The sequence below is a fragment of the Bos taurus genome, chromosome 2 (genome assembly GCF_002263795.3).
Source record: "Bos taurus isolate L1 Dominette 01449 registration number 42190680 breed Hereford chromosome 2, ARS-UCD2.0, whole genome shotgun sequence".
Taxonomy (NCBI): Eukaryota; Metazoa; Chordata; class Mammalia; order Artiodactyla; family Bovidae; genus Bos; species Bos taurus.
Window position 1 is genome coordinate 18097702 of NC_037329.1, and position 12154 is coordinate 18109855.

Below are 12154 nucleotides of genomic sequence, written 5' to 3' on the forward strand. Positions count from 1 at the left end.
TCGGCAGAAGTCACTAGCTTTAAAATAAGGAATCAAAAGTCTAAACCAATTGTCAAGAAACAACTAGAAGTCATCATTAATTTGGTGCATTACAATTTAGGTTTTGAGGAGATGGAATATGACATTGAGATTAAATTATACAGTCCGTGGCATCTGGTGTATAAGCAAGTCAAATGGGAATGGTGTGTCTTCTTTGGTATAAAAATTTTATGGTTTATACTTTATCACATTATATGATTTCCTCAGAGATTTGACCATGAAAACTTCCAAAAACAAAATTTCAGATTCTGTACTTGATACATGTTTTTAAATGTGTGAAAACAAGAAAAAACTCTGAGCCTGTATGTGATCTTACCCAACATTTTTAAAGTAACTGCCACAGGCCAAATGCTGCTAGGAACTCAGGATCCAGAAATTAATAAGGCGTGCTATTTCTTTTGAGGAATTCACAATTCAGAGAGGGACAGATACATTAGCAACTAACTTGCTGAAGGAGTAATTATTTCTGCCAGTAGCTGATGGCATTGGAGGCAATGGAGCTTCATGGAAGAGGTAACAGTGACTTTCAGTATATGGGAATCCCCAGTCTTTTAGAGACGTTGATGACTATAGTTTTGTTGAGCAGATTTTTTTCCCAGTCAACTATTAGACATGTTTTAAGGAAATCATCCTTAGAAGACTAAACAGAATGCTTTTGAAGAATAAACTGAGTTACAGGCCATCCATGAAGTGTGCCTCACATTGGAGTTGTCAGAATTCTGTATAAGTTAACAGTTGCTTTTCCGTTTGCAAACCCTTCCTGATTCTAGTAGTTTCCCTGGGTACATACTTAGAATACATACTTACTTAGAATGAGAGGTTTCTATGATATCTTCTCAGTGTGGGTAAAAATAATTTTATTAGAAATTTTCATGATGTGCAAAATTATGTTTCAAAACTTGTTATTTAGTTGTACAAAGATCTCTTTATTGTTAAAATATTTTTTAAAGACTCACACTTGTATTTCTCTTGTTCCAAAGGGGGCGCCATCTCTAAGCCACTCACAGATCAGACTGTAGCTGAGTCCCAGGAAGCTGTGTTTGAGTGTGAAGTTGCCAACCCAGATTCTGAAGGCGAATGGTTGAAGGATGGCAAACACCTACCGCTGAGCAAAACCATCAGAAGTGAATCTGATGGCCGCAAAAGGAGACTTATCATTGCTGCCACCAAACTAGATGACATTGGAGAATACACCTACAAGGTGGCCACTTCCAAAACATCTGCCAAACTCAAAGTTGAAGGTCAGTGATATAACAACAGAGGGACCCATTTCAAATCATGTTGGGTTTTTGACAGTTATCTAAAAGTCAAACAGTTTAATCATTTTGGATGCCATAAATCCTCATTTTGTAAAATCATTATAAACTCTTGAACTTTCTGAGCCATATACCACAGGTGCAAAATTGCTTCTGAGTTTATGTGAAGAAGCCATGTCTTAGGTTCCAACTCTATGAAACAGCAAATTAGATGCTCTTATTCTCTAGTCTTCTTTCATCCTCCTCCAATCCATTGACTAAGCTATTGGTATACAGCTAAGTGAAGTTGCTCAGTCGTGTCCTACTTTTTGTGACCCCATGGACTGTAGCCTACCAGGCTTCTCTGTCCATGGGATTTTCCAGGCAGGAATATCGGAGTGGGTTACCATTTCCTTCTTCAGGGGACATTCCCGACCCAGGGATTGAACCCACGTTTCCCACACTGCAGGCAGACTCTTTACCATCAAGCCACCGGTAAAGCCCAGTATACAGCTAAACAAACTTCATCTCATTCAAGTATAGAAAAATCATTGTACAATGTACTTTTCAAACTGTACCCTAGGTTTTCCAGAGTAATAGCAAAGTGTCTTTTAAAAACTCTAGAGATGCTGCATAACTACAAAAAATGTTGATAACCATTTATTTGCAAGATGGCCAGGTAACAATCTTATTCAGGAATTTTCTTACTTGATGGTATCATCTTTATTTCCTAAACCAATCATAAATTTGTCCTCAGCTGTCAAAATTAAGAAGACTCTGAAGAACCTCACGGTGACAGAGACACAGGATGCTGTTTTCACGGTGGAGCTCACACACCCTAACGTAAAAGGTGTCCAGTGGATCAGAAACGGAGTTGTGCTGGAATCCAGTGACAAGTACACTGTCTCAGTCAAAGGAACAGTTTACTCTCTGAGAATTAAAAACTGTGCTGTGGCGGACGAATCTGTTTATGGCTTCAAGCTTGGAAAGCTGGGAGCCAGCGCCAGACTGCACGTTGAGAGTAAGTTGACTTATAAGCACTTGACAAGTCGCCACCTCATGGTTACCATGAAGTGAAGCGTATCTCTAAATGGCTTCATCTTTTCCCATCAGCCGTCAAGATCATTAAGAAGCCAAAGGATGTGACTGCCTTGGAAAATGCCACCGTTTCCTTTGAAGTTAGCGTTTCCCATGACACAGTGCCAGTAAAATGGTTCCACAAGAATGTGGAGATTAAGCCGAGTGACAAACACAGGCTGGTCTCAGAAAGGAAGGTCCACAAACTGATGCTGCAGCATATCTCCCCCTCGGATGCTGGGGAGTACACAGCTGTGGTGGGGCAACTGGAATGCAAAGCAAAGCTATTTGTGGAGAGTAAGTATGAGACAGCCCTGGCCGCATTGCTAGGTGGTCTTATTTGTTTGCTTCATCTTAAAAAAAATTACATATATATTAACCAGAGTGCTGTCTGATTTTTCCCAAGCATTACATATTACAAAAACCATGAAAAACATTGAGGTGCCTGAGACCAAAACTGCCTCCTTTGAGTGTGAGGTCTCCCACTTCAATGTACCTTCCATGTGGCTGAAGAATGGCGTGGAGATTGAGATGAGTGAAAAGTTCAAGATTGTGGTGCAGGGAAAACTCCACCAGCTAATCATCATGAACACCAGCACGGAGGACTCGGCAGAATACACGTTTGTCTGTGGCAATGACCAAGTCAGCGCCACCCTCAAAGTGACCCGTAAGTAAATACATATATATAGAGAATACCCAGTGGACTCATCACCCCATAGCCTGCACTTTTTCTTCCTCATCTACTGTGTTCACACTGAGTTAGGTATCTGGATAAAATTTTTGCTTAGCATTCAAAGACTGTCTATAAAGATGCTCCAGTGTCTGTTGCTTGCTTTTTCTGTTCCCCTGTCACTTGGCATAATCCTGTAGAGCGGTACCTCTCTGAACTGTGATCACTTAAACAGATGTGTTAAAGACATTCCAAGTTTTTGCTCTGTGCTTGTTATAACCCATGCCATACTGACATGAGATCTCCTTGGGTATATTTGCTTCCCCTTTTGCAGCAATCATGATTACATCCATGCTGAAGGACATCAATGCTGAAGAAAAAGACACCATTACCTTCGAGGTGACAGTGAACTATGAAGGCATCTCTTACAAATGGCTAAAGAATGGTGTGGAGATCAAATCAACTGACAGGTGCCAGATGCGAACCAAAAAGCTCACCCACTCACTGAATATCAGGAATGTCCACTTTGGGGATGCCGCTGAGTACACCTTTGTGGCTGGAAAAGCTACCTCGACAGCCACTCTTTATGTGGAAGGTATGGTTTCATAAATGTCATATCCATAAAAAGAAATGTCAAACACACTACATAAAAATGTTAGTGCGTCAGCTAATGAATGAATAAATAAGGAATATCTATGCAATGAAATATTACTTAGTAATAATAAGGAAGTACTGATAAATATTACAACATGAATGAACCTTAACCTTATACCAAGTGAAAGAAGCTAGTTATAAAGAAGCACATATTATATGAATCCAGTTACAGGAAGAGTTCAGAATGTGCAAATCAATAGAGACATAGATTTGTGCCTAAGTGTCCGGGAAGAGCAGTGCACGGGGTCTGGAAGGTTATGACTAAGAGATACGTGGTTTCTTTTGGGAGTAATGAGTATGCCTTGAAATTGATTATGGTGATGGCTGTACAATTCTAAATATACTGAAAGCCCCTGACCTATGCTTTCAGTGGGTGAATTGTATAGTATGTAATCATATCTTGGCAAAGCTGTTAGAAAGGTTAATTCTTTTACATGCTATCCTGCAGCTCGTCATATAGAATTTAGGAAGCACATTAAGGACATTAAGGTTCTCGAGAAGAAGCGAGCCATGTTTGAATGTGAAGTTTCTGAGCCTGACATCACCGTGCAGTGGATGAAAGATGGCCAGGAGCTGCAGCTAGTGGACAGGTCCGTTGGTGTGTTGTGCCACCCCCAGTGATTCCCAGTTCCCTTTGAGTCATCATACATTAAACCCCAATTTCCATCTCCTCCACAGAATAAAGATACAGAAGGAGAAGTACGTCCACCGCCTGCTGATCCCATCCACGCGGATGTCCGACGCCGGGAAGTACACAGTGGTGGCTGGGGGTAACATGTCCAGTGCCAACCTCTTTGTCGAGGGCAGAGATGTTCGCATCCGAAGCATTAAAAGGGAGGTTCAGGTAATTGTCCACGTGCTGAATTTTTAGAGGTATCATCAATAGCACCTAATCTATCATTTTGTCAAATTTTTTGACTTTAAAATTTTCCAACCACTGTCTTCTAAAAAAATGCAATTAGCTTATCCCTACTGGCTTAACGCTCTTATACTGATAGCAACTTAGTCACAGTTTCCTCTCACTTAGGGGATAAGTGTGTCCTTCACAGCTGTCTAAATACTTTAATGAAAGCATCTGCAGAAACTTCACTGTCTGATAAGTGGCCACTTGCCAAGCAGCACCAACTTGAAAAGAACTGAAATTTAAATTGTGGTGTTTGCACAGCAACTGGAATTTAGGGACTTCAGAACAAGGTGGCTTTTTCTAGAAGCCTTCTACTGTGGAAAGGCAGTTCTTTAGGGACTTAGCTGGGGACACACCCTCTGAGCAAAGCTGGATTCTCAGCTGGGATGCTGAGAAAACACCTTCGCTCTCGACTGCCCGTGTAGAGCTTGTCCTCAGGGGTGCCCAGTCTTCCGACACGGTGTAATGTGGGTAATATGTGAACAGAAGCAGTACTTGAGTTCACATTACGATATTGCTCATCCACTAAGAGCCGGGCATCACAGGCCTTAGTCCATAGTGAAAACGCCTTCAGTGAAGACTCAGATGACCTGGATATGTCCATCCTCCTCTGCTGTCCAATTCTGAGCCTTTATTTCCTCACTTTAAAAAATGAGGATAATAGTTCCTGCCTAAGTCGCAAGGTTATTGTTTACATCATATGAAATCAAATTGAGTAGAAACTTAAAAGGGATTTGTCAGTGATGACAGCCCTCGGAGGTAAAGTGTCATTTCTGTTATGATAAACTAAGAAGTGAACATTTAAGGATGAAATCATTGTCTCTGTGAAGACATAAGCATAATTCTCTGCAAAAGAAGTGTGGGCTCCATTTGTCCAAGGACAGGGAGGGAAAATTGAGAGAGTGCTATAACAAGTCAACTTCCTATATCATCATGTGTGGGTTTGAAATGCTCTTCAAATGAGCTGGTTTAGAAACAGGTTAAAACCACGAGGAAACCAGGACTTCAGTGTTCTTTTTCTGTTGCTCCATCCAAAGGTTATTGAGAAACAACGTGCTGTTGTTGAGTTTGAGGTCAATGAAGATGACGTTGATGCCCACTGGTATAAAGATGGCATCGAAATCAATTTCCAAGTTCAGGAACGACACCAGTATGTGGTGGAGAGAAGAATCCACCGGATGTTTATCTCTGAGACCAGGCACAGTGATGCCGGTGAATACACCTTCGTAGCAGGAAGGAACAGGAGTTCCGTTACTCTCTATGTCAATGGTAGGTGGAGATGTTAATATGTCTGTTCATCCATCTGTAGTGATCCCCCATACTTCAATTTACTAAACTTCTGGTAGTTCCTGGGCAATTTCTCAAGAACCCATGGTGCTCGTGTGTTTGGGGCTACATGTATTTTCATGTGATACCTGTGGAAAAGGGATGGCAGCTTTGAAAAGGGCTAAAATGTCATTTCTAGAAAGCACCTAATGTCTAGGTTCTTATTCGGTCAGTCAACACTGTCAAACCTTCTCTGCGTGTCAATTATACTAGACCCCACGTGTCTTGCTAGACCCCAAGTGGGTCTCTAGGTCGAGCAATCAGTGTTCTGGTTCTCTGCCCTTGGCCCTAACTGCTTGAGCACTCGTAGCTCTAACAAGCAATGGGGCATTTCCACCTCTAGTAGGGTGTGCCAGGGAGAATCTAGAGAGCCACAGGGGAGTTCCAGGGGCTCTGACTTTAGAGGGGAATTTCACATGCTGCCAAATCAGAGGAGCACCGTTAAACCACCGACTTTTCTTAGGAGGAAACTTTGAGCTGAATGAGGCTGGAGTTCTGAGGCTAGCCTCCATACACACAGAAAATGCAACCTCCGTTCCTGTCCTGACCGTGAGTCCTATCTGTCTGAACAAATACTCCTGAGACAGATGAAGGAACGCTAAGAGAAATCTCAAGTTTCATAAAAATGAACCATACTGCCAACATTCCCTCAGGCCCTGGAGGACCAGTCATGGTTCGGTTATTATTATTTCTGTATTAGTGGTAGAGAATCCGAGCACAGGGTAATAAAGGTCTTCCCACATGACTGTGTCAGAAACCAGCCTCACAGAAGTCATTTCTAGGCTCATGAGCCTCTCAGTTTCCCTCAGTCATCATGACACCAAGAATATGTTCTGATTAGCCCAATAGGAAAGCTGATTTTTTTAAAAATTACCTAATTGCCTTTAGATCTAAAATGACATTCATTCATTCATAATGATTGCACTTCCTTGGCATCAGTATCTTAAAAAATGACTATGACACATACACAAATACTTGCAAAACAGACCTGAATGGGATAAACTAGCTCACCATGGGATTTGCCCAATGACTGTTAAAAATAGGTAGCGTGTGGAAGTGTTCCAGTATTCTTTAGGGGACTGTCCACTGCTCCTCCCCCTCAATTCAGATCCCGGCCAGGAAAGGGGTGATCATATTATGTTGAGAAACTCAGCACTTGCAAGCATCTACCTACCCCGAAATATCAAAAGTATTTTTCTAAAGGTATTCCCTCAACTTATGGACAGAATTCCTTTTTTTTTTTTTTCCTTCTTAGTGTGAAGAATATTCTAACATTCTAAGACAATTAAAGATACCACAATTCCAAACTTCTGTTTCAGGGTACATAACCACCAGGTAGTGAACTAACGTGGATTTTCCAGTGCTTTCCCGTGTTTTCATGGGTTATCTGTCTTTTCTTCCCAGCCCCAGAGCCACCCCAGATTCTGCAGGAACTCCAGCCTATTACCGTGCAGTCTGGCAAGCCTGCCCGCTTCTGTGCTGTGATATCCGGCAGACCGCAACCCAAAATTTCCTGGTATAAGGAAGAGCAGCTGCTTTCCACTGGTTTCAAGTGCAAATTCCTTCATGATGGGCAAGAATATACACTTTTGCTCATTGAAGCCTTCCCAGAGGATGCGGCCGTCTACACCTGTGAAGCCAGGAATGACTACGGAGTTGCCACCACCTCAGCATCACTCTCTGTGGAAGGTAGAAATGCCTTGGTACTTCTCAGCTTAAACTGAAACCTAAGAAACTTGTTTTTGCATTCTCCCAGGGCATTTGAAAAATACAGCTTGGAGGTCCTAAAAGTAGATTGCTATACAACTTGGAAACTTTGGGCTCCACGGCCAGATAAATTAAGAGAAATTGACATGCTTCATTCTGGGAGGTCTGTAGGGTGACTTAGTCCTGACGAGTCTTGTGGTCCCTTTCTTTAGTTCCAGAAGTTGTGTCTCCTGATCAGGAAATGCCAGTTTATCCTCCTGCCATCGTCAGTCCACTTCAGGACGCTGTCACTTCTGAGGGACGGCCAGCCCACTTTCAATGCAGAGTTTCTGGAACAGGTAGGTTTACCAGGAAGGGTAGAGTTGCTAATATTTAAAAAGAATGATGTAAGTGAAGAAAAGGTTTTCTCATCCCTTCCTCCCTTACAGTTATTCATAATTTGAAGTTTTATGGGCATCTTGCAGAACATTTACTTGAATTACTGAATTAAGAATTAGATCAGTGTTTTCCACTACTATTTTTAGGACTATACACCTGAATATGGCAAAGATGATAAATTGCATGCTATGTGTTTAAAAGAAAAATTCAGTGTTTTTCAGTGTTTTACACTTGCAAAAATGCCATATTTTCTTTATGGTTGTAGTTAGACTTTTGTTATCTCTTGAAAAAATACAACAAAACCTACAATCATTATTAAATTAATTATAATAGCATCTATATATGTTTTTAAAAAAGAGTCTATTTATATTTAAGATGTTCAATCTATGGACAGTGCTTGTGGGAAAAGGCACATCCATTTATTTTTTTTAATATAAATTTATTTATTTTAATTGGAGGTTAATTAGCTCCACTGTGTGACCTTCGGCAAAGACATGATTCCTCTGGTTCTCTTTCCCTCATGAATAAAGTGAGGATAATATTGCTGTCATAAAATATACATTTCATGAGGGCAGGGATTCTTAATACTGAAAACCTGGTGCTGAAAAGCAGTAGCTACTAGAAGGAAAGCTCTGTGAAAGCAAGGGTAGATCCTTGTCCTAGAATAGCTCTGGACATAGTTGATGCTCAGTAATTGTTGATTGGACAACAGCATGCTTGTTTAATGGCTGATATCCACTGCTTCAGATCATTCATCATGATTGTGTCAGATAACCCACATTAGCACGTCACACAGTGCCCATCCAAAAGTAATCCCTCAGTCTGTTAGCTGTTATGATTTTTCAATTGCTGCAAGTTTCCCAAAGACCATCAGCCCCTCCCGTTCCCCCAGGAGTCTGACCTTAGTAGAGTAAGACAGAATGTTTGGAGCTGTTTTTACCCAATGATGATTTTAGACTGACAGGGTAAGCCAACTTTATCCCAGATGAAAATCCTTCTCTCATTTCCTTGGCTTTTATATGCCACCACAAAGGGAAATTCTCCCAGCTTGGGCATCTCACAGCACTCCTAGTAAGTTTGTTTTGTTTATAGTGCTTCTCCCATTCGTTTATGACCCAGTCTCTACCTTGCCAGAAGCCATTTTCCTTAACAAATTAGTATTTCTATCATACTTCTATCACCTAATGATTTCCTCCTCTGATTTGGAGATGCCGATCTAAAAACCAAATAGACCCATTTGATTTTATGAGCATAATTAAAGGATACAAAGTATATAAAGCACTTATAGGTATGACGTGGCTGACAAGTAGCTGGTACTCAATATATTAATTTTATTACAACCATTGGAAGGAATTATAGAAACATAAAAGTCTGGTAAGGGGGGACCAACATAGATTAAATACTATAAACTTTATTACTTCACAACATAGTGTTTGAGAAACCCTAAATATTAAGAAATGAGAATTGAGTTGATAATATCTTACTAACACAAGAAAGAAAAAATAATTTTAATTTTAAATTCACCAAAGTCACACTAAATAATTTATCAGTTTTTTGAATTTTTAGAGAAATATTTTGATTAATTATATGTAAATATGGATTATCTAAAGTAGTAGTCTTAGATATGTTTATATAGTACTTTTTTAGGTAAGTCATTTTATAGTTTGCCTTTAGGATGTTGTAAAAATACATTCTAATCTTTACCAGACCTCAATTGGGATAGCAAAAGAAAAATCTTTTTTATATGGGCAATGTCTTTAAATGTTTGGACAGACTTTATAAATTCATGTGATCATTAACTCTCTCTTTGTGGTAATATTTAGATATATACAGAGGTTTTAGCATCCTGTCATAAATGTATTTTCTATGTAACAAAAATTAAATTCATTGAATAAAATGCCTTTTTAAAATAAAAGCTTACTGAATCACGTTGTTTTGTGCCCCTCAGACTGAAAATATTTACACAGCTTGTCTTAAGAAAGTAAATGCAGCCCTACTTTCTAAAACTGGGGCGGGGGAAATGTAGGCAGAAGCCCCAGTCTCATGTTATGGGAAATCAATACTTTAGCAAAGCACAGAATGTGGTCCGAGGTATCTGGTCATGGTTTTATGAGTGAAAATGTTGTCAACTGAAGGTCTCTGGTGCCACCTACTGGTAGCATAGAAATTTGGAAGAGTAGAATTTTGAAACAATAAATCTAGCTCTTTGCTGCTGTTCATTCTGTAATGAGTCAGTATCCTGTGGAGGCTCACAGAGTGGCAACTAGCTAAGTGAAATGATAAAAAATTAGTTAGGCAGTGAGGAATGCCCATCGCTCATTTAAGCATCTCTTTTGTTTTATTCCACCAATATTTGTGTCCTGCTGTTGAGACATCATGCTAGGTTCTAGGGCTGCCGCACCTGTCCCTGGCTTCCTGGAGCTCAGTGTGTAGGCGAGGAGATGCACGGCTAGATTCCAAGGTTGTGAGTGCTGTGACAGCCCACCTACTCAGTGCTGTCTGGGGGACAGGTGGGGAAAGATGCATGGATGGAACACTGAAGAAGTAATAGGCTTATTCAGCACATTGGTACTTCAGACAGAAAATGCATTTGCAGAGTCGTAAAGGTTTACCAGAACACTTATGCCATCAACAAGTGGCTTAAATATGGTCTTGTAATGAGGAAGCTGAGAGGCTAGAAAAGAAGGCAAGGGCCAGATACCAATAAAGTATTGGTAGTCTATGGTTAGTTAGGACTCCTGTTTCCTTTGAGGAATCACTGAGAGATTTTTTTAAATCCCTCAGTAACATGATCAGGTTTGCTTTTTAGAAGCAACACTGATAATGAAAGGAGGAATGGACAGTTGTGGGAGATGAGACTGGAGGGGAGGAACCAGCAGAGAGGCTGGTCTCCTTTCATTTCATAAGGATAGGCTTGGAAAGTGTTGCCAATGATGGGAGTCAGAAGAAAGAAGTGGGTAGATTGTGCAAGAGTTCAGGAGGTAGAATGAGTGAGACCCAGGAACCAAATACAAGGGTGTAGTGGGGGTGAGGAGCAGAGGTTGTGGGGCAGCCTCACAGAAGCCAGGGGAAGCCAGTGGCTGACGCAGGTAGTGAAGTCCAGCAGGAAGCACCGGGTCCGCTACCAGGACAGACCTTGCCTTTAGCTCATTTCTTACAGGCAGTCCATGCCTGTCCTCCTGCTTCATTCGGTTCACCAAAGGAAGAAGTTGTCAGGAAAAATAAGCTTTCTTGTGAAGACAAATACTTTCTACCCTTCCCTTTCTGTTGAGGACTAAACAATCCAAGTGTTTGTAGGATGACTTTTACATCCTATGTGATAATATTACTTTTATATCCTATGACCCTGTTTTTTTGGCAAGTTGTTGAAGGTATTGCTGATCCCTTGTGAGGTTAGCTATTCTTGCTTTAATGACTGACGGTGCGTATTGTTTATAAAGCCCTTTCCTCTATGTGTCATGGAATTCACACAGCAATTTTATAGCCTATGAATTATTATGCTTCTTATTTTACAAATCAGAAGACTTATTCAGAGAGTAGCTTGCATGTCTAAGGTCACATGGCTTATAAATTGTATTGTCAGGATACCATTTCCCATCTCACCTTGCTACCTAAGGAAGTGGAAAGATTTGTTTCTTTAAAAGGGGCACTTGTTTATAAAGTGGGGGAAACCATCATAAACTAGTAGTTAGGCAAGAATGCAAGCAAACGCTAAATGATTGGACTGTTGGAAGATCCCCATGGACCATATTGAGATAAGGAAGTAACATAATGACCACATTGCAAAAAAAGAAGATGCTTTTGATTTTGGCTTTTAAAACAAGTAACTGAATTTGAATCTACATTTGACTTACAAGGTCATTGCTTTAATGAGATAAGTTTGAAGTACTACATACATGACACATCCTGTGCTAAAAGAAGATGCTTTTGATATTAATGGCTTTTAAAAACAGTAACTGTTAATTTAATCTAGCGTTAGTATACTGTATTTATTTTATTCCTTCTGGCTCTACATAATAGGCTCCAGTTTCATCCACCTCATTAGAACTGATTCAAGTGTATTCTTTTTAATGGCTGAGTAATACTCCATTGTGTATATGTACCACAGCTTTCTTATCCATTCATCTGCTGATGGACATCTAGGTTGCTTCCATGTCTTGGCTA

The 12154-nt window shown here is 40.4% G+C and overlaps 1 protein-coding gene across 2 annotated transcripts in view; it reads left to right on the forward strand.

Annotated features, from left to right (window-relative positions):
• TTN (titin) overlaps positions 1–12154 on the forward strand; it is a 275571-nt gene that overhangs the window by 36486 nt on the left and 226931 nt on the right. For both annotated transcript variants that reach the window (XM_059880142.1, XM_024979885.2), the window contains exons 34-43: positions 1020–1280; positions 2032–2295; positions 2388–2648; positions 2758–3018; positions 3356–3616; positions 4124–4265; positions 4354–4519; positions 5617–5848; positions 7310–7594; positions 7825–7950. In XM_059880142.1, the coding sequence (XP_059736125.1) occupies positions 1020–1280; positions 2032–2295; positions 2388–2648; positions 2758–3018; positions 3356–3616; positions 4124–4265; positions 4354–4519; positions 5617–5848; positions 7310–7594; positions 7825–7950 (2259 nt within the window). The remainder of the gene's footprint in view (positions 1–1019; positions 1281–2031; positions 2296–2387; positions 2649–2757; positions 3019–3355; positions 3617–4123; positions 4266–4353; positions 4520–5616; positions 5849–7309; positions 7595–7824; positions 7951–12154) is intronic.